The sequence below is a fragment of the Canis lupus genome, chromosome 13 (genome assembly GCF_048164855.1).
Source record: "Canis lupus baileyi chromosome 13, mCanLup2.hap1, whole genome shotgun sequence".
Classification (NCBI taxonomy): domain Eukaryota; kingdom Metazoa; phylum Chordata; class Mammalia; order Carnivora; family Canidae; genus Canis; species Canis lupus.
The window spans coordinates 52,787,938-52,811,324 of record NC_132850.1 but is presented as its reverse complement, the minus strand read 5'-3'; the positions used below and the strand labels follow the sequence as shown (position 1 = coordinate 52,811,324).

At 41.6% G+C, this 23,387-nt stretch overlaps 1 protein-coding gene across 2 annotated transcripts in view; it reads left to right on the top strand.

Annotated features, from left to right (window-relative positions):
• Window positions 1-2,423: 2,423 nt before the first annotated feature.
• The window catches only part of RNF175 (ring finger protein 175), a 35,262-nt gene continuing 14,298 nt past the window's right edge, over window positions 2,424-23,387 (top strand). For both annotated transcript variants that reach the window (XM_072773712.1, XM_072773713.1), the window contains exons 1-3: window positions 2,424-2,559; window positions 18,285-18,439; window positions 22,672-22,779. In XM_072773712.1, the coding sequence (XP_072629813.1) occupies window positions 2,434-2,559; window positions 18,285-18,439; window positions 22,672-22,779 (389 nt within the window). In that variant the 5' untranslated portion in view covers window positions 2,424-2,433. The remainder of the gene's footprint in view (window positions 2,560-18,284; window positions 18,440-22,671; window positions 22,780-23,387) is intronic.

Sequence of the window (23,387 nt, the reverse complement as noted above, 5' to 3'; positions counted from 1 at the left end):
ATTTCTTCAGAGGAATGAGTGCATTTTTTAATGAGCTTCTGAAAATCAGTCTTGTCTTAAGCTCAGCTTCCAACACACACAGACCGTTAACAATGTAATTTTATTCAGACTGCTTACCTGATACGGACTTAAGCCTCTTCATTTGATAAACGTAGGGGTTTCAGCACATCTAGTGTACCTTCCAGCATTAAGGCTCTAAGATTCCATCCCAAAGAAGCTCAACTCAGGCAGGAATATTTACTAGGCTCCGCAGGCTCATTTCCACACATCTCCAGCAGGGGGCAGCCTCAGTGCCCTTTTCGGAGGCACTTGGTACTTTTTAGAGTAGCTGGATAAATTACTGGTAAAGGGGGAGAACCCAACCGCAGACCCAATGAGTGCCTTTAAAAGGCCACAGTCTTATAGCACAGACATTACCCTGCAGTGTTTTCTAATCGGTACATTAAATGCACACTATAGCCAGTCGTAAGTGGAAACTTCAAGAGATTTTGTGACATATGGTGCCCCACTGGGGTGAAAGATAATGCTAACCACTATTTATAAAGTACTTGATTGGCAACATTCATAATTTTCCCACTGTCCCTAATCTTGACCCTGGACTGCTGGGTCTTCCTATAGCCCAGTGGTTCTCGATCTTGGCTGCACCTAAAAATCACATGTGGATCTTGAAGTGCCATACCAGTACCACAGCCCTGGTGGCTTAAACAACAGAAATTTATTTTTTCACCCTTCTGGGAGCCAGAGGTCAAAGGTCAAGGTGTCCCAGGTTTGGTTTCTCCTGACACTTCTCCTTGCCTTGCAGATGCCTGCCTTCTCACTGCATCTTCACACAGTCTTCCCTCTGTGTGAGTTTCTATCCAAATATCCTCTTCTTCAATGGACACGGGTCAGATTGGATTAGGGCCCATTCAGCGATGGCATTTCACCTTATTTGCCTCCTTAAATTCCTGTCTCCACATACAGTCACCTGAGGAACAGGGGCAGGACTTCAACATATGAATTCGGGTGGGCACAGATCAGCCCAGAACATGCAGAAATGGTCATTTGATTGATCTGGTCACAGGTTGGACAGTGGGACTTTTAAAAGCTCCCCAGTGGGCAGCCCGGGTGGCTCAGCGGTTTAGCGCCGCCTTCAGCCCAGGACCTGATCCTGGAGACCCAGGATCGAGTCCCACGTCGGGCTCCCTGCATGGAGCCTGCTTCTCCCTCTGCCTGTGTCTCTGCCTCTCTCTCTCTCTCTCTTTCTCTCATGAATAAATAAATAAAGTCTTAAAAAAAAAAAAAAGCTCCCCAGTGACAGGTGCCTGGTGGCTCAGTCGGTTAAGCATCTGCCTTCGACTCAGGTCATGATCCAGGGTCCCTGCTCCAGGGGAGCCTGCTTCTCCCTCTGCCTCTCCCTGCCATTCCTGCTCGTGCTCACATGCTCTGTCTCGCTCTCTCTCTGTCAAATAAACAAATAAAATCTTAAAAAAAAAAAAAAAAAAGCTCTCTAGTGATTTCCAATTTGCAGCCAACATAAAGAACCACTGCGCTCGGCTTTATCTGAAGCCACCTCTGCTATAGGAATTTAAACCAGGTGACATACTACTATAGTGTCTCCTCTACCGTTATACAGACCCAGAGTCCAACTAAAAACTGAGATACTCAGCCATCCTCCAAACGTTTATGCCTGCCTAAGGTAATAGTTAGGCTTCTTCTTTCTCCTTAAAATAAAATAAAAATGTATACAGCTCCTTCAGGAATTTTCTGGAGCCCTTTAGGTAATATTCGGTCCATTGGCACCATCTGCAGGATATCCTTTTATTTCAGAATATTAAAGGTTACTTGAAATTACCATGATTTTAGTATTTTGACTTTCAAAAATGGCAATTTCATGTTTTAATCTACTAATTATTATGCTTCTTTAAGAACAAATAAAATAACATGGATGTTGCAGTTCTCGAACAATCTCATGAAGTACAGAGGGATCATATTTTAAGTTTGCAAAGGAGGATACTGAGGTGCCAAGAGGATGAGTGACTTCCACGGGTCTGTGTGGCAATGACATAGCAGATCAGGGACTGGCATCCCCCGGTCTTTCCAGAGCCCATCCCTGCCCTTTTTTTTTTTTTTTTTTTTTTTGCCCCATCACTTAACGTGAAAGGACAAGGCTGAGACCAAAACCACACAGGCTAGCTAAGGCTGAGAGGAACTGGTTCCCCTGCTGCACTCAGGCTCCTCCCCTCTGCCTCCCCCTCCTCAAGCCTGGGTATAAAGGAAAAACCAAGAAAAACTTAGGAAAACCATAATCAAAGCTTAAAACCCCCTATGTTTGAAATCTCCGATGGCTTTCTATGAGCCCAGACATTTCTTTTCCCCCTAAATGTGCTGTGCAAGGGTTGAAGGCTTTTTCAGATGACCTCATTTGCTGGTTGCAGCCTGCAGCAGGAGAAGATGTACAAGATGCACCGTGGCCATGAGTCCATGCACGTGGAGATGATCTTAATCTTCCTCTGCACCCTGGTCATCGCCCAGATAGTGCTGGTACAGTGGAGACAGAGGCACGGCCCATCCTACAACGTGAGTTGCCCCCCGGGGCCTCTGGGAGCCTGCTCCTCCTCCTGCCACATCCCTCCCTTCTCACCACTTTGAAGGAAATGCTTTGGTTTCAGTCAGTGGTTCTCGACAGGGTGCAGTTTCACCCGCAGGAGATACTTGGCAACATCTGGAAGCATTTTTGATTGTCATGCCTTAGTGGGAGCGGGGAAGAGGATGGGAATTGCTTCTGGCATCGAGTGGGTAGAGGCCACAGATGCCACTAAACATGCCCAGGACAGCTCCTCACGATAAAATATCAATAGTGACAAGACTAAGAGACCGTGGTTTAAGTAAATCAGTTTTCCTTTAGCCTGAACAACTTCGACCAATGGCCTAGGAGAAGGAGGATTTGGAACAGCAGAAACAAAAGATTGAGGCTAACTTCCTTTTTGTTAGCAAGAAACTCTCTTGGCATCCATAGATTGCATATCTATGGAAATGTGTTAGTGCAAACGTTGTGCTCACCTCAGCAACACAGAGCGTGATCCCATTTGCACAGATCAATCCCACCTGAGCATGTCCACTGGAACTTTGCCACCTCAGGGCCTGATCCTGAGATCACAGCCAAGGCCATCTTGGAATGAGACCTTGCCATTGCCATGTTTGGAGCAGTGGTTCTCAATTCTTAAGGTGCATCAGAATCACCCGGAGAGGTGAATCAGATTATTAATCAGATTCCCAGGTCCCACCCCCAAAGTCTCTGATTCAATAGGGGCCCAAGAATTTGCATGGCTAACAAGTTCCCAGGTGGTGCTGGTGCACCCGATCTGAGACCACATTGAAGAACCAATCATTTAGACTTGAGTATGTTGCAAAGAAAGAACGTCTTCAATTAATACTCCACAGGGCTCTGGGTCTTGGACTGGTCATTGTAAAAATAATGTCACAGACGTAGGAAGTGCTGGCTTAGACCAGTATTTTACTGTATTTTATTTTTACCCATCATAGAAATTATTCCCTGTCTAGCACAGGATCTAAAGGAATTCTTTTGAATTCTGTATAATGTTTAAGTTTAGACAATTGGAGTGTTTTCTTTAGAAAGGGAAATCTTGTCTCTTTGCTTTTTTAAGCAAACACATTCTTTTGCTGCCTTGCCTCCAATGTCTTGCCAATTAAACTAAACATCCTCTATATTGCTCTTGAACAAATTGTTTTGACTAGAGTGAAACTGCATTAGTTATTCACTAATATCAAAAAAAGCTCCTTAAATATATCTTAATCATGGTTTTCTTATCTGCAAAACGGAAATAACCTAATATACAGAATTCTGGAATTCTTAAGTAGGAAGAACACTGGCTTCCTAAGGAAACCATTCATATCCCTGTTCCATCATCCCTAACCCTAACTGATAATAATCTCTGGATTAGATATTTTAAAAAACATGTTCAGTTCCCATGGCAACGCAGGGGTAGATTTTGCATAGAAAGCCCCCTGCCCTTGCAAGGAAATGTCATGTGCACCAACTGACCTACACTGTGTCTCACTACTCCTCTGCCATTTGTATTTGATGTATTTGATGATTTTGGGGGTGGCTTATGCCAAAAAGAATCTGTCCTTGTCTTGTGTTTGAAGAAATTGCCCCTTTGTCAACCCTGTGAAGATGTATATCATTGTACCAACTCGATATGGAGCTAATACCCTGGCTCTACCTGCCTCATAGACCTGCTCATAAGTCCAAAGCCACTTGAAGGACTTGTTGCCTTTGGAGGTTCTAACCCTTGACAACTCAGGCGACATTGGAACCAGGTAGATAGATGTCCCTGAGCTTAACAACTCTTGATTAGCTGGAGTGATCTTCTCAAACTGTTTCCTGTTGCTCACTGCACAAGCTGTGCTGCCTGAAAAAACTTTGTGGGCTTGTTACTTTTGCTTGCACCCTATACCTCACGTACAACTGGTCTCCCTTAGTCACTGCACTTCAGCTCTCCAAGGTTGCTGTTTCTGTGTTCTGTCACACAGCTCCTCTATTTTATGGCTACTGAGAGGGACTCTGTGGTCCTAAGGATCCCCTTGGAGGTGGCCAGATGCCTGTGATAGTGGCCTTTCTTAGAGTGATCCTACCCGGCAGTTTAACAAAGCCAGGAGCCTAGATAAAGTTATTCCACAGTGGTCAAGGACAGATTTGGGTCTCATGGTGGCCCTGTTGGGACTCTGTTAGATTAGCTCTTAGACATGGTTGGCCTTTAGACTATTTTCTACTTCTTTGCCCATCAGTACATCTATATTTATTAAAAACTTTAAATATTTTATTTATTCATGAGAGACACAGAGAAAGAGAGAGAGAGGCAGAGACACAGGCAGAGGGAGAAGCAGGCTCCATTCCATGCAGGGAACCCGACGTGGGACTCAATCCCGAGTCTCCAGGACCACATCCTGGGCTGAAGGTGGCACTAAACCGCTGAGCCACCCAGGCTGCCCATCTATATTTATTATCACATGTCTCAAAGGAATGGGTGGAGTAGCCCCTCTCCCCTGCATGTCTCTGTTGACAATCTTTGGCTCAAGGTGAGAGCCAATCAACTAACAGTTGCATTCAAGAGATACTGATGTAGGGGCACCTGGATGGCTTAGTGATTAAGCGTCTGCCTTTGGCTTGGGGCATGATCCCAGGTTCTGGGATGGAGTCCTGCATTGGGCTCCCTGCATGGAGCCTGCTTCTCCCTCTGCCTGTGTCTCTGTGTCTCTCAAGAGTGAATGAATGGAATCTTTAAAAGAGAGAGAGAGAGTGTGTGTGTGTGTGTGTGTGTGTGTGTGTGAGATTGATGTATGTAACAGTTTTACAAATTTAATCATACACTATAAAACCAGTTTAGTAATAAAAGAATCATTTTCTGAACACTTTTGTAAAGCTAAAGTGAACACTCAGCTATTAGTGTGCGCTCTCTGTTAGGAGATTTCAATGCATTGTTTTTTTCAAAGCAGTACACCTTTTTCTCCCGCCTTGCCATACCCTCTGCTCTACCATATGCTTTACCTGCAGAGGGTTCCCCAGACTGATTTTGTGAGAGGTATTAATAGCAACCAGAGGCAAGATGGTGAAGGGAAGAGCACCAGCTTAGGAGTTAGAAGACTTTAGCCACTCGTTTAACCACAATGAGCCTCAGTTTCCTGCTCTTTCAAATGATGGAATTTTTTTAAATGGGAAGGACTTTTGGTCATAACTCTGACATGTAAAAAGCTTGAAAGTCATCACCCCATCTTACAATGAGAAAAAAATAGACAAACTGCATGTCAAGAAGCTTTCTTGGATCTATCTGAGAACTGAGGTTAGTGAGAAAACCACCACCTCAAATCAAGAAACACAGGAGAATGGAGGGAATCACAACCAAAATCTGCTGACTGGGAGCAGAAGCTGTAAGAGCCACACAATGGTAGAAACACTTAGGGGATAAATTTGAAGAATTCCTGGAAGTAGAGTTTAGACTAGTGTAAGAGTGTAAACTCTTGGGGGCCACAATCTTAGGGGCTTTTCGATATTTTTTTAGGTTTTAGCTCTAGGAACCCTAGTAGATTCCCATGATATAAGACCAACAAAAAAAATCCTTGTGCTTCTGACTGGGGGAGGGAGAAAGTAATCATTCTAGATGCAGAGTGTTCCCCATAACAAAGACGTATACAGCAATGGAAAGCAGACCCTTCTCCAATGTGGGGGAAGAGAAATTACCCACCCCAACCTCCTAGAGACTTCCTGCCTCACTTAAAGGGAAAACAAAATTTTAAAAAACACTTGTGAAGGTCATGCCACAGAGACAGAGGCTCACAAAGACACAAAGACTTAATCACAGAATGATAGAATACTTGCACTGTCCCCATGCCTTACCACCACATCAACAGTTGTCCAATATAACAGTGGATTATAGCTGAGAGAGCTGCAAGACTCAGATGCTATACAAGGAGTTTTTATGGAAACCCAAAGACAAAGATGGAGACACAAACAAGTATACTAGTGCAAATTGAAGCCTCTGATACCTACAGCAAACATTGATCTTAGCCCAACCCCTAGCCAAATTAACACAAAAGATCTATTTATCTCAGTTCTTATTACCCTATACATTATGTATACCTTTCAACCAAAATTGAAAAGTCATACTAAAGGAAGACTAAAACACAATCAGAAGAGACCAAAGCAAGCATCAGAACCAGGCCCAGATACTGCAGACTTGGGAATCATCACACTATGAATGTAAAATAATTATAGTTAATATGATAAGAACTCTAATGGAAAAAAGTAGACAACATGTAAGAATAGATGTGTGATGTAAGCAAAGAGGTGGAAACTCTATGAAAAAAATTAAAGAAATGTTAAAATTAAAAAAGAAAACTGTAATAGAAATGAAGAATGCCTTCAGTAGGCTTATCAATAAGGTAAACATGGTTGATGAAAGAATCAGGGAGCTTGAAAATAATATTAGCAGAATCTCCCCCAGACTAATAATATACAAAAAGGAAAAAAATAATTTAAAAAGCCAGAATATTAAAGAACTGTGAAACAATTCCAAAAAAAATAATATACACATTTGGAATGCCAAAAGGAAAAGAAAGAAATGTGGAGCTAAAAAAATATTTGAAGTAATAATAGCCAACGATTTTTGTTTAATTAATGACAGACACCAAACCAAAGACCTAAGAAACTCTAAGAAGAAGCAGAACAAATATCAAGAAATCTATACCTGGGGACACCTGGGTGGCTCAGCAGTTGAGCATCTGCCTTTGGCCCAGGGCATGATCCTGGAGACCCGGGATCAAGTCCCACATCAGGCTCCCTGCATGGAGCCTGCTTCTCCTCTGTCTGCCTGTATCTCTGCCTCTCTCTCTCTCTCTGTCTCTCATAAATAAATAAATTTTTAAAAGAAAAATGAAAATCCATAAGAGAAAATTATAAGAAAAAATATTTTTTAAAAAATAAATCTATACCTGGACATATCCAATTTATAACTGCAGAATGACAAAGAGAAAATTTTAAAACAGCCAGAGGGGAAAAACACCTACCTATGGAGGAACAGGATAAGAATTACATCAGACTTTTCTTCACAAACCATATATGCAAGAAGAGAATAGAGTGAAATATTTAAAGTATTGAAAGAAAAAAATCCACCAACCTAGAATTCTATATCCAGAGAAATTAACCTTCAAAGTGAAAGTGAAAGTAAAAAGTATCTTCTCTCTCAGATAAACAAAAAAATAATGAGGGAATTCATCACCAGTAGACTTGACCTGCAAGAAATGTTAAAAGAAGTGCTTCAGAAAAAAGTAAAATTATATAGGTCAGAAACCCAAGTATACATAAAGAAAGGAAGAGTGTCAGAGAAGGAATAAATGTAGATAAAATAAAATCTTTTATTTCTTATTATTAATTAACCAAATAGATAGCTATTTGTTCAAAGTAGAAATAGTAACAATGTACAGTTGACCCTTGAACAACAGGAGGATTAGGGTGCTGACAGAGTTGAAAATCTGCATTTAAAAAAATCTGCATATAACTTTTGACATCCCAAGAACTTAACTACTAACTGCCTACTGTTGACCAGGAGCCTTACCAATAACATATGGGCTGTGCACTGGGCATGGAGCCTGCTTAAGATTCTCTCTCTCTATTCCTCTCCCCTACCAAACCCTGCTCACACTTTCTCTCTTAAAATAAAGGAAAGAAGAGAAGAAGAAAGAAAGAAAGAAAGAAAGAAAGAAAGAAAGAAAGAAAGAAAGAAAGAAAGAAAGAAAGAAAGAAAATTGAGTCAATAATCAGCAACTTTCTAAAAAGGAAAGCACCATTCCAGATGCTTTCAGCAGTGAATTCCACCACTCATTTAAGGAAGAATTGATACCAATTCTTTACAATCTTTCAGAAACTAGAAGCAGAGGGAACACATCAGAACTCATTCTTGGAGGCCAGCATTACCCTAATACCAAAACCTGATGAAGACACTGCAAGAAGGAGAAATTATACCAATATCTATCATGAACATAAATGTAAAAATCTCTACAAAATATTAGCAAATCAAATTAAACAATGTGTAAAAAGAATTACACACTATGACCAAGTGAGATTTATTCCAGATATGTAAGGTTGGTTCAACAATTAAAAATCAATTTATGTAATCAATCACATTAAGAAGCTAAAGAAGAAAAATCATATGATCATATTAATAGATGTAGAAAAAAGCATTTGACAAGGTCCAACAGCCTTTCATATAAAAACTATCAACAAACTAGAAATAGAGAAGAACTTCTTCAAATTGATTAAAAATATCTATAAAAAACCTACAGCTAACATTATACTTAGTGGTGAGAAACTGGATGCTTTCACCTTAAGATAAGGAAGGCTAAAAGAAAGTCCTCTCTCACCACTCCTATTTGAATTGTACTGTAAGTTTTAGCTACTGCAATAGGACAGAAAAAGGGGAGCAGATAAAAGGTATACAGATTAGGAAGGAAAAATAAAAGCATCTTTGTTTGCAGATGACATGACTGTATGGAAAACTGCAAAGAATCAACAACGAAAAAATAACCCTGGAACTAATAACTGATAATGACAGAGTTGCAGTATACAAGGTCAATATACACAAGTCAATTGCTTTCTTATATACTAGCAATGAACAAATGGAATTTGAAATTAAAACACAATACTGTTTACAATAGCACTCAAAAAGGGAATAATTAGGCATAAATCTGACAAATTATGTATAAGATGTATATGCAAAAACTGAGAAGACTTAAAATAAATGGAAAGATAATCCATATTCATGGGTTGGAAGATTCAATATTGCTAAGATGTCAGGTCTTCCCAGTTTGAGCTATAGATTCAGTACAATCCCAATCAAAATCATAGCAGGCTATTTTGTGACTATCAACAAACTAAATCTGGATCTTTTACGAAGAGGTAAAAGATCCAGAATAGACAATACACTACTGAAGAAAAACAGTGTTGGAGGACTGAACTACCCAACGTCAAGACTTCCTATAAAGCTATAGTAATCAATACAGTGTGATATTGGTGAAAGAAGAGACATATAGATCAATGGAATAGAATAGAGAGCCCAGAAATAGACCCACACAAATAAAGTCAACTGGTCCATGACAAAGGAGCAAAGATAAATCAATAGAGAAAGGATCATCTTTCCAACAAATGGTGCTGGTGTTGTGCCCAAGATTGCGAATCCGAGAAACCACCAAGGAGCCGACACCGATGCAAGTACATGAGGGTTTATTTACAAGCTCAAGCTTGGGTCCAAGTATACTCCATACAGCAGAGCAAGGGCTTGGACCCTGAGACTAAGAAGCATAGTAGTGTTATAGGGGTCGTGGCCAATGAGATTGTAACATACGTAGAAAGTTGCACAGTCATGTCAGTCCACACGCAGGTGGCTAATTGAATTATGATTCACCCTATAGTGACCATTTGAACTAGCCTACTATTCTAGTTAGAATTGGTGCGCAGGTTTGGCGGGAAAAAGAGGGGTTTTCATTCCTTGGCTGGTTAAAGGTCAGAGGTCCTGCATTCCTATGTGTGCTAGTTTCTGATAAGGGTGTGCTTAATAGCTAAACTAGGGTGAGGGAGTGCCTTAAACAATAGCAGGTCGTGGGGGGGAGCGGTTTACATGAGATGGCAGGTGTAGCACAAAATGGAGTTAGTCCTGCTCTGCTTGTCCAGGGGTAGGGGATTTTTGTTAGATTTCCTGGGTCCCACACTGAACAACTGGACACCCATATGCAAAAAAAAAAAAAATCTAGAACATGTATTTCACTCAAAATTAACTCAAAATAGATCATGGATCTAAATGTAAAATGCAAAACTATAAACCTCTAGAAGATAACATAGGGGCGAACTTGGGTTTGGTGATGAATTTTTAGATACAACACCAAAAACATGGTCCATGAAAGAAAATATTGATAAGTTGGATTTTATTGCAATTAAAAATTGGTCTATGAGAGATACTATGAAAGAAAAAGACAAGCCACAGACTGGGGGAAAATAACTGTAAAACAAATATCCATTTTAGGACAGTTATACTTAAAATATACTTAAAATTCAATCATAAGGGGCACCTGGGTGGCTCTGCCTTTGGCTCAGGTCACGATCCCAGGGACCTGAGATTGAGCCCCACATTGGGCTCCCTGCTCAGGAAAGAACCTGCTTCTCCCTCTCCTGCTCCCCTTGCTTATGCACTCTCTCGCTCTCGCTCTCTCTCTCTCTCCCCTTCCTCTCTCTCTGTCAAATAGATAAAACCCTAAAAAATTCAATCATAAGAAAATAAGCTAAATGGTGAAAGATCTGAAAAGAGAACTCAGCAAGGAGGATATACAGATGGCAAGTGCTTACAGATGGAAAGCTGTTCATCATCATATGTTATTAGGGAATTGTAAATTAAAACAATAATAAGATACTAATACATATCTATTAGAATGACTAGAATCTGAACAAACTGATAATGCTAACCACTGATGAAGATGCGGAGAGCAGGGAATCTTGGTGGGAATGCAAAATGGTAAAGCCACTTTGGAAGTCAGTTTGGCAGTTTCCCATAAAGCTAAGCAGTCTGCCTATATAATCCAGCAATAAATCTACTAGGTATTTACCCAGTTGAACTGAAAATCTACATTCACACAAAAGCCTGTATGCAAATACTTATAGCACCTTTATCCATAATGACCCTGAACCGGAAACAACCAAGATCTCCTTTAAAATAGGAATAAATAGGGGATCCCTGGGTGGCTCAGCGGTTTGGCACCTGCCTTTGGCCCAGGGTGCGATCCTGGAGTCCCGGGATCGAGTCCCACGTCGGGCTCCCGGCATGGAGCCTGCTTCTCCCTCCTCCTGTGTCTCTGCCTCTCTCTCTCTCTCTATGTCTATCATAAATAAATAAATAAATAAATCTTTTTAAAAAAAAAGGAATAAATAAGTAAATGGTGGTATATCCATCCATACAATGGAATATTATAAGCTATGAAAGCCATGAAAAGGCATGAAAGAAACTTGATTAAACAAGCTAATATGAAAAGGCTGCATGCTGTACGATTCCAATTATATAACATTCTGAAAAATACAAAGTCCTAGAGACAGTAATATGATCAGTGGTTACCAGTGGTTCAAGGAGGAAAAAGGGAAGGACAAACAAGTGAAATGGGGATGCTGGGGCCGTAAAATTGGCCCATATGATGCTGTAGTTGTGGATATAAGCTTGTATGCATTTATCAAATCCCATTGAACAGTATAGCACACAGACTAGAGGTCAAGGCATGCAAATTTTTAAAAATTCATTTAGGAGACTGAAGAATCCCCACGAAAGGCAGATGGTGACAAGAGAATCTAACCACATTACAAATCTATGAAACAACTTCACTGAAGGGAATTGGGAGAAAGGTGCTGCTCTAAGTGCCTTGGAAATCAGAGTCTGTAAGATTGAGGCGATAGGACTTGCACATGCGCTCTGTACCTTGCTGATAGAACTGCTCTCTATAGATAGTGGAGTGGAACAATCAAGCAAATAGATGACAGATGGTGGGAACCAGGTTACCTATTTACACCTTGAGGATATTGTTTGTTATATACAAAATACTATTATTTTCACATTATTTCATGAATAATTTGGATCATGTACTAAAGAGGTGAGAGTTAGGACTAATCCAAAACACTCAAAATTTTTTTCAGATTGCAGCTGGTAAGAAGTATGTCTGTCTTCTGTTCTGAAGTCACCGTTTGTCTTAGGTTCTGTTCTATAATAAAAAAAAAAAAAATTCTGTTCTGTGGTCTGTAGGAGCGGTATATGTCCCATCAGCTTATTATAAATACCTAAAGCAAAGGAAACGTGTTATTTAGAAAACAAAGTTTAAAAAATAGAACATTATTGCTCCTAGGGGATGTCAAAAAGTGAAGAGTGGAAGTAGATAGGAAGTGGAAAATTCTTATTTTGTTTGGAATACTACTAAATACCTGGCTGTTTCTGGGGCACCTGGGTGGCTCAGTCGGTTAAGTGGCTGCCTTCAGCTCCGGTTACAATCTCCAGCTCCTGAGATCGAGCTCTGCATGGGGCTCTCTGCTCGGCAGGGAGTCTGTTTCTCTCTCTCTCTCTCTCTCTCTCTCTCCTTCTGCCCCTCCCAACTGTTCATTCTCTCACTCCCTCTTTAAAATAAATAAATAAAATATTTAAAACAAATAAATAAATACCTGGATGTTTCCAAATAGCCACATTTTTAGTACCATATAGGCAGAGCATCTGGGAATTTGAATTTTTCTCTCTCGAGCTGATGGTGTTGATATGGTGTAGACGTGGCAAAGCTTCAAAGTTAAATCATTTCCAAATGCTTTTAACAGCGTTTTTTAAACGGCATTTAATTAAAAATGAAATTTCATTCAACACCACCCTCTCCACCTTCTTTTATATATCCTGCTTTTCATATCTGCAGGAAATAGGGGGGAAGGTGCCAAAAAAGAATCCTTCTACTTCCCTTCAAATCAGTAGAAGGCCTGATGACTCCATGCACAGAATTTGGGCTTGGGACACACTGTTAACTTGCCTCAGCACACGGGCAAATAATTTGCCACAGATTGAAACATTGCTCTATTTAAATGAACTTCCTGCCCGTTAATAGCTGTGAAACACTAGAACATATTACTGTACCAATGAAGCCTTGTGCCTGCTTGAATCTTTTTAAAATGAGGCAATACACAAATACATACATACAAACATAGCATCGCAGGATCTCCTTTAAGATTTTTTTTAAATTTTATTTATTTATTATAGGCACACAGTGAGAGAGAGAGAGAGGCAGAGACATAGGCAGAGGGAGAAGCAGGCTCCATGCACCTGGAGCCCGACGTGGGATTCGATCCCGGGTCTCCAGGATCGCGCCCTGGGCCAAAGGCAGGCGCTAAACCGCTGCGCCACCCAGGGATCCCTCCTTTAAGAATTTAAAGAACAAAATTAGCAGTGTGAATTGATTTGAAGACAGAAGTAAGGACCAAGGGAATTTCAAAGAGCCCTTCATAGCCAAGATTCCGTACTTTAACTTGTCTGATTTCTGTCCTCCTTCGTTGGCTTTGTACTAATAATAGCAGCAGCATTGCCTGGAGTCATTTATTTATATGATAATTTTCTGCTTACCTCTGGCATCCCCTTGCTCTTGCTCCACCTCCACCTATACAAATACACACAGACACATGTGCAAACGGCTGCAAATATTCTGGGATTTGCCGTGAAAAGGAAATGAGCATCACACAACTTCCTCCCACCCTCCCTGCCTCCTTCTCTCTCTCTTTCTCTCTCTCTCTCTCTTTCTTTCTTTCTTTCTTTCTTTCTTTCTTTCTTTCTCTCCTTCTCCTTCTCTCCCCACCCCCCACTCCCTCTCCTTCTCTCTCTCTCTCTCTCTCTCTCATGTTGTGTGGTCCATTCATCATTCTGTATAATTAGGCAAATAAAAAGATATCTTTGTTTTGACTTGATTTGCTATCCTTTTCAGATTCATTATGGGCATAGCTACAAGAAAAAAAAAAAAACGTGGTACCTTTGGGCAGCATCTGATTCGTCAGGAAATTCCTTCTGCCACAATGTGTGGGTGGGGAGAACATTGGGTGATGTGATCCAGATGCACCGGGCGCCCTCCGCCAGTAATGCAGCTGCGTTTTATATGCACATGCCCAGATGGTGACCCCTCTGGCATTATTAATGCGTCCCAGCTGCCAGGCCGCCTTCTTTGCATGCATGCACCTCGATTTCACATATATCGTGCATTTATTTATGAGGCACCAAATTCCTACATTTCATATGTGGCAGTTGCTATTAAAAATGAGAAGTTTTAACTGCTCTGGATATTGATAAAGAATCTTTTAAATTGATACAAAATGTGGCCTTCATTTCAAAATGACCTCTACAGTTACTGAATTCATAATGTAAATTTCTGACCTTTCCCCTTATATGATGAGAAAATATGGCACTGGCTATACACTTTAAAGATAGTTAAGAAATTAAATATTTGCATTCCTGATATAATGATTTTTTTTATTTTCTTTTATTTCTGATCTCTAAGGCCTATTTTTACTAAGTAGTGTGTCTATACATTTGAACATTGTTATTCAATTAAACCCAGGTATCAAATAAGAGAAATTTGGGATCTTCTAGAAATGAGTAGCACTTATAGATTCACAAGGAGAACTAGTATTATAAAAATGTAATCCAATCATTGCTTCAAAATATTATAGATTATAATAACTCCATGGATTTGAAGAAATGGATTAGTCTTATCTATTTTGGCTTATGATCTAAAGTATAAAAGTATACAGGCATGGTAGTTTTGCTAAATTAAAATGAACTGTTAACTTATTTTTTAAAAATTCACCATTTTTATGGGAGAAATGTAAAGATGAATCAAATTTTTTTTTCAAATTTTTATTTACACTCTAGTTAGTTAACATGCAGTGCAATGTTGGTCTCAGGAGTAGAATTCAGTGGTTCATCACTTACAACCTCCAGAGCTCAAGATGAATCAAACTGTTAAGACAGAAAGATAAAAAATGCAAAAGATTGATGATCAGGTTTTGAAAAATGGAGTTCATGTCCATTTCCTTTTTAATATCAGAAGTCATGAACTAAAAAAGCCAGAAGACCTATCATTTATCATAGGTAACCATCTCCAAAATCAGCTATAGGAAATAAATGACCAAAATACTGGGGTCTCCCGTTTTTACTTTCAACAGCACAGGGTGTCAGTTGCTAGTGCCAAAGTAGGCCTCCGTCGTGTCTTACCTAGTACACGGTTTCTGGCTCTCAGGATCCACATTTTACTTCTGTAAGTAAAGCCTGTTTGTCCTGTTTAGATATTATAGTCATCTTGACTTTGTAAGTAAAGGTGCTAACTCACGTATTTACTCTAACCACACTCATGAGGTAGGATGGAAAATTAAAGCAATTACAGGAAAAAAATAAAAAATAAAAAAATAAAGCAATTACAGGGACGCCTGGATCACTCAGTGGTTGAGCGTCTGCCTTTGGCTCAGGTCGTGATCCCGAGGTCTGGGATTGAGTCCCACATCAGACTCCCCACAGGGGCCTGCTTCTCCCCCTGCCACCCCCCTCTCTTCCTCTGTCTCTCATGAATAAATAAATATAAAACCTTTAAAAAAATTTTTTTAAAGCAATTACATGCATACCTTGGAGACACTGCGGGTTTGGTTCCAGACCACCACAATAAAGCAAGTATCCCAAGAAAGCGAGTCCAGTGAATTTTGGGGTTTTCCAATGCATATCTTAGCTATGTTCACACTATCCAGTAGTCTATTAAGTATGTAATAATAGCCTATGTCTAAAAAAAATTGTATGTACCTTAATTAGAAAATATTGCTAAAACAATTCTAACCATCACCTGAGCTTTCAGGGAGTTGTAATCACTGATCACAGTTGACCGTAACAAATACCATAATGAAAAAAACTTGACATACTTGACATACTTCTTGGCAATAGCCAGAAGTATCAAAATGTGACACAGAGACACAAAGTGAGTAAATGCTGCTGGAAACGAGGCGCCAATAGATGCTCTGGACATAAGATTGCCACAAACCTTCACTTTGTAAAAATCCAGTATCTTCAAAGCTCAATAAAATGAGACAGGTCTGTATCTGACTAATTCAGGCCAGAGTAAAGAATACTCTTCCCTTAAAGTACTGCCTGGAATTTGGGGGGAAAAAAAAAAAGGAGGTTATAAGGATATTTTTCCCCAAAACTCTCCAGATAGTTACTTCAGATTGGCTCCATGTGTATTTTTGGTGAAGTGCACATGTTCAATAACAACAACCCTAGTGTTCTCTCAAAGATTTAGAGCAACTCTCAGAACACTTTAGATCACGTTGTTTATGGGAATGAAGCAATAAAGAAATGAAAAGCCTCGGAAATGTCTTCTTATTTGGTGTGGAAAGAGGAATGGCTGTGGCCTTGCCTTTTTCATGGACATTTGAAAGTCTTATCAGATAATATTGGCTCTTGACCTTAAGGCTATTACAACTGAGACTTTATTAAAGGACCCATGGGCAGCCTGGGCAGCTCAGCGGTTTAGCGCCACCTTCAGCCCAGGGCCTGATCCTGGAGACCCAGGATCGAGTCCCACATCAGGCTCCATTCATGGAGCCTGTTTCTCCCTCTGCCTGTGTCTCTGCCTCTGTGTGTGTGTGTCTCTCATGAATAAATAAATAAAATCTTAAAAAAAAAAAACAGGAAAGAAAAAATATTAAAGGATCCAAAAATATATCCATAAACTTTTTTTTCCAAGCTGCCTCCTTTTATGACCAATATGAAGAAAGTAAAAAATAAATAAATAAAATAAAACAAACAAACAAATGACATCAGTAGTTGTTATACTCAGATGACAAATATATAAAATGCATGCTCCAACCACTGCTTCTGCATCACTGGCAGGCATAATTAACCCATCACGATACTCTACACCAAGACCCAGGCTCAGCATCCTCCTCAACAGAGCATTGCCAGGTGCCACTACTTAAGGTCCACACCTGAGACAAAACCCCTTTGCTATCCCCCTCTTCCACTGGTGCTAGGCAAATAATAGGTGGTTAGTCTGCATGTGATAAAACACAAACGATCAGAGGTTCTGGCTATTATTCAAACCTGTCTTCTTTTCACAAGAGAGGTCATAGCTAGTGTTTGGCCTGATTTCAAGAACAAGAGTGACACTGTGGTCACCATATCAGGTTGTTGACAGACAACCCTGCAGCTCGATCCATCCTGTTTCTGCCACATGGGATTGGGGCCAGCCAACTTAAAGAACCCTTTGCAGGCCACTGGCACTCAGGTCAATGGCACAAGTCATAGAAGAGTTACACACAGGTGAGCAGGAGTTTGATCTGCATCTTGGCCTGCCTGGAAAAGGCACCAGTAACTAAAAAGGAAAGACAAGAGGGGCGCCTGAGTGGTTCAGTGGTTGAGTGTCTGCCTTCGGTTCAGAGCATGATCCCGGGGTCCCAGGATCGAGTCCTACATCGGGCTCCCCACTGGGAGCCTGCTTCTCCCTCTGCCCGTGTCCCTGCCTCTCTCTCTGTCTCTCATGAATAAATAAATAAAATCGATTTTTTAAAAAAAGGGAAGACAAGAAGCATAAAGGTGGGCTGCATATCCACTAGTCAGGGGTGAGGGGGCCTCACCCTTGGGCCTCTGTACTGAACCCTGCAGGGTGCACTGAGGCAGCAAGCAAAAGAGGTCCCAGAAGATACTGGGACGCCATTCCTTCTTTGCCATCCCTGCATCCGTACATGTGCACATGATGGAAACAACAGCCCCCTGGCTCCATGTATTACAGTACTGTTTCCAGAGCATTCCCCACCGGTCAGCACGGGCAAGCAGGGCAGGCATTTTTATCTCCAATTTTACAATAAAAGTGAGGTTCATTTGTTCAAAATCACATAGCTTTTAAAGCCCAAAGTTGTTTTCACCTGAACTATCCAGGAGAAAAGAAGAAAGAAAAAAAAAAAAAGAAGAAGAATATTTTGGATTCTTTCCCATATGAATGTTCAGTTGATCACACCAAGTCCTTCCAAAACTTTGCACGTATAGAAGAGCTCATAGCTGGATGGTGAACCAGTTGCATGTGCCAGGCGGGATGGTGAGGATGGTTTCCCCCCAAGAGTAGCTTCTGAATCATTTAGTAGTGGACATAACATTCCTGGCCCTCAGTCATTGAAAGAGACTTTCTGTTCATTTTTCCAACAGCTGGTGACACTGTTGCAGATGTGGGTTGTCCCTCTGTATTTCACGATAAAACTTTACTGGTGGCGGTTTCTGTCTATGTGGGGAATGTTCTCAGCTATTACCAGTTACATCCTCTTCAGAGCTACCCGAAAACCCCTCTCAGGGAGAACACCACGGTATGTATTCCATTTCCTCCTTCCTTGATGTCCTTCTTATTGTAAGCACTAAGAAGTAAGCTTTAATTCCATTTTCCCAGATGGGAGAGGAGGGGATTACACTTCTTTTGCCTCCAGTAACAAAACTGTTTGGATATTAGCTATACTGCTGTTGGATCATGTTCATTATTTAATGACTATTCAGACATACAGGTAAAATATATTACATCAGCTACTAATAAAAGCCAGAAGAAAGAGAAGTGAAAGTATTGATTAAACCTTCTAGAACACTGTTTGCATATTTATTTTTAGCTCAGCATTTTGTTTGACTCCGTTATAAGTTGGGTCACACACATGTTATAATAGAGCGAGAGTTAGATGCTTATATTTCTAACAACTATGTATGTGTTTTATGTTAGATAAATCATAAGTAATGGACAACTTATTCCTCTCATAACAAATGATGCTTTAATATTCCGGTGATCATCATAATTACCATTGCCAACCTCTTGACATTGCTATGATTCGATCACATCATCTACAAATCTTTCCAAAGTGCTTACAAACTTCATAATGTGCCCACAAGTTTACTTTCACTGTCCTTGTCCTGTAGATAAGATCTGAATCTGAATCTAGATAAACCTCAAGTAGGATAAAGGGAAAAATGTACAAGGTGTTACATGGTAATAAGACAATGTCAAATTTTGATCTCTGTTGAAGAATAAATCATAAGCTCCTGTGAAATGCTTTTATGATTATTTGGCCATTCTTAATCCTCTAAAAGAGTGGGAGAGACAAATACCAACTTTTCCTTCCACTCTGGAGAAGAAAAAATATGCAGTGAGAAAAATCAGATAAATAAATGTAATGAAAAAGATTAATATTCAAGGGACTCTTGGCTGGCTCAATCAGAAGAGCATGCGACTCTTGATGAGTTCAAGCCCCACGTTGGATGTAGAGCTTGCTTAAAAAAATAATTAAAAGAAAAGATTAATATTCAAGTAAATGAATTCAGGTTGATATTTTAATTTAAATTTTAACTAATTAAAATCAAAATTAATTAAATTAATTAATTAATTATGGGAAGAGCTTTGGGGTGGTGTTAGGAGACTTCCTAAACTGGCCAAGTTGGGGTTTTAGACAGCCTTTTTGGCCTAGTCTCCCCATCAGCACATGGACATACAGAACACTTTCTCCTTCTTAAAAAATGTTGTAAGTTATTTAAGACTTGTGATAGTAATCCAAATTTTGTATGACTCAAAATGTACTGGTTTTCATTCCCTAGATATAACCTATATTGTATTTCAGTGAGAATAGTTTGCTTCTCCACTGTAGAATGAATTATTCTAGTTAAACACAGTATTTCTGTGCATGTCAGCTCATTCAGTGCAGAGGAACTTCATGGCAAGAAATATCCAACTGCTGCCTTGTTACACTCCATGCCTCATTTACCTCAGATGGCCAGGGGCCCGGCCGTCTCCTTCTCGGGCCCACAGTCTACCCAGGTCAGCTTCTCCTGCCTGCACACCTCATTAACCCTTAAAGAAAGACCTAGCCACCATGTGAAGAGCCAACAATGGGAAAGGCTAATTAGGACCCCATTTCTTCTGGGTAAAGAAGCTCCTGTTTGTGAGAGGTAGTTAGGCCCTAAAGATCTTTATGGATCTTTCTTTGATCATCATATTATAGGTAAGTCACTTCTTAGCGATTTTCCATTTGAAACAAGATTTCATTACAGGCTGGGAAAACTGATCCGAGCAGATCCGCATGGTGCAAAAGCGAGCCCAGGAGGAGTGGTTCCCCCCATGGTGGGGTTTAAAACCCGGCTGTTCCTCCCCCTGGCTGTGGGTCAGAATAACAGAGAAGTGGAGTGAGTTTCTTCTCTCCTGCAGCAGGATTCAGGCCCCCAAACAGGCCACACGCTGGCCACAAAAAGCTGAGCTTGGTGCCATCAGTTCCAGGCCAAGCTGTCCTTCTGGAGGCTGCTCTGAGGCGCTCACCTTCCGGCTGTAATCTGGGGAGCAAAGGGGTTCTTTTTTTTTTTTTTTTTTCTTACAGGTAATTTTTTTTTAAAGATTTTATTTATTTATTCATAGAGACACAGAAAGAGAATGAGAGGCAATGACACAGGCAGAGGGAGAAGCAGGCCCCTTGCAAAGAGCCTGATGTGGGACTCGATCCAGGGTCTCCAGGATCACACCCCGGGCTGCAGGCGGCACCAAACCACTGCGCCACCGGGGCTGCCCAGCAAGGGAGTTCTGGGCTCCCAGTGCCCTGGACACCTGTGCCCCCAGTAGGCAGGAGGATTTGGGGGTGGAGGGGATTTGGGAGTATCTAGCCTGTCTGTAATAATGATGTGACCCGGGCAGCCCGGGTGGCCCAGCGGTTAGCACCGTCTTCAGCCCAGGGCCTGATCCTGGGGTCCTGGGATCGAATCCCGCGACAGGCTCCCTGCATGGAGCCTGCTTCTCCCTCTGCCTGGGTCTCTGCCTCTCTCTCTCTTTCTCTCTCTGTCTCTGTCTCTCAAGAATAAATAAATAAAATCTTAAAAAAAAAAAAAATACTGATACGGCCTTCCTGACCTCACAGGTGGCTTCTTGGCCCAAAGAAGCGGCACAGGTAGAGTCAGGAAGAGCCAGGTGCTGGCTCAGCCTTGAGAGGAGCCCCTCCGGGGGCAGAAAGGGCTCATGGAGTCGGGGGACCCCCACCGGGACGCTGCCCCCCGTTCCCCCTTCTAGCGACAGCAAGCCCCGGCCGGCTGCCCAGAGCAGCGAGCCAGTGGCCCAGCGCCTGCGGATCAAAGGGAGTTGCTTGGGGGGCGGAAAGGCCCCCCTCGTGGAGAGGACTACGGCCAGGAGCGCCTTGACCCGAGGCCGCAGGGTCCCCCCACCCGGCGGGGTTGCACCTGCCGCAGGAGGCGCGGCCCCCAACCCGGGGAGCCTTTCCCAGGGCGAGGTGACTGACAACCCAGGTCTCAGGCCCACCCGCGAACCCCCATTTAAAGCACCGTGTTCCAGAAGGTCCCTTCTGACCAGAATTCAATGAAGCGGGGCGTAGATCTTTTAAACTAACGTCGAGACCTTACCTGGGCAATACCCCGGAGCGTGAGCCTTGGGAGCACGGCTCCCCCTGGGAGGAAGTGGGACGGTGGGAGACCTGCTCAGGAGCAGCGGTCAGCCACCCCCCTTCTTCTCTCCCAGCACCCAGGACGGCATCCAGCTGCTCCTTTCTCCACCCCCACTTCTTGTTCCGTGGGCACAGGACGGATGGATCTGGGCTCCCAGCCTCCCCCACATGCTCCCAGGCATGCAGCAGCCACGTGGCCCCTTCTGGGGTCTTTCTAAGGGCTCTCACCGCCAGGCATAAGGGAAACAGGGTGCGCGGCTCCCTTGGAGATAGATCATCTACACCCTTCCTCTCGATCCCCATCTCCCACTTCTCCACTTTGAGCCCATGGGAAGAGGCAAAGCCTTTAAGAGTGGTCATGGTACTTGCTGGGTGCACAGAGGCCCCATGCACACAGCAGGAGAAACCCCGCCTGAGGCTCACTGGTGATTCCACCCTTGGGCTGGGGGAGGGGCTGTGTGAGTGGAGGGATTGGGATGAGGCTGAGGCCACCACGGCTGCCATCTGCCCTGGGGCTGGGGTTTGAGGGGCAGCAGGTGCAGCTGTGCAGAAAAACTCCTGGGGGAGGAGGTCCCCCCTCTTGACTTCTCTGCTCATCTTTTCCTTACCTCCAAGCTACTCTTGCCAAAACCACTCTAAGCTAACCCTGGGGCCAAACAAGAGAAGAAGGGGAGGCGGGGTCCCAGGCAGAGAAACCATCCCCCAAGGCCACTCTTACATGAGGAACGCAGATAAGTTACAATGAAACTGTATATGCACGATACTATGTATATAGTACAGATACATTAAACCTATAGATTATTGGGCAGCCCCGGTGGCCTGGGGTGTGATCCTGGAGACCCGGGATCGAGTCCCACATCCAGCTCCCTGCATGGAGTCTGCTCCTCCCTCTGCCTGTGTCTCTGCCTCTCTCTCTCTCTCTCTCTCTGTCTCTCATAAATAAATAAATAAAATTTTTTTAAAACTATAGATTATTATTGAGTTTAGCTGATATAATCTATGCTATGTATATTACATAATGAACAGAATTCTAGAAATTAAAAACTGACTTACAAAAATGTTTGAAAAAGATAAAATACTTTCTAATGTATCATGTTCTGTTTTTCTCCCCATTTTACACTCCACAGATTGGTCTACAAATGGTTTCTTCTAATCTACAAACTCAGCTATGCATTTGGTGTTGTGGGTTATTTGGCTATCATGTTCACAATGTGTGGATTCAATTTATTTTTCAAGTAAGTATCTCTAGTTAAGATCTTAATATCTGCAAGCCCTTGTTCACAACATTCACCTGGTCGCATTCTCTGTATCTGAAATCATTTGGCCCTGTGATGTTCCAGGCCCACATTGTTTGTAGTAGACATCATTGGTGGAAACCGCTAGAAAAGTATAAGAGGAAACCCTAGAGAAGAAAAATTTTCAAAAAATTGTAAGCTTTAAAGAAAATCCATACTTGATAGGCATATTTTAAAGATCACCATTAAAAGCAGGCTACATTTGTGGTAGAGTAAGTCTGATTGAACTACAAATTTCCCCTCCATAAAATTCTGAAGCATCATTTCCTTGTATATATCTTCTTCCTTAAAACCTCTAGAACTACACTGTCTGGTGCAGTATACGATAGATCATGTGATCGTTGAGCACCTAAATTATGAAATAAAATTATCTGTAACTATAAAATACACATGTCAAAGTATGAAAAAGAATTTTTTATATTGACTGTTGAAATACAGCATTTGGGATGTATTAGTGAAATTAATTTGTGTTTCTTTTTAACGTGACTACTAGGAAATTTTTAATCTAGATTTCTATATTGCCATGAACAGCACTGCTCTAGAATTTT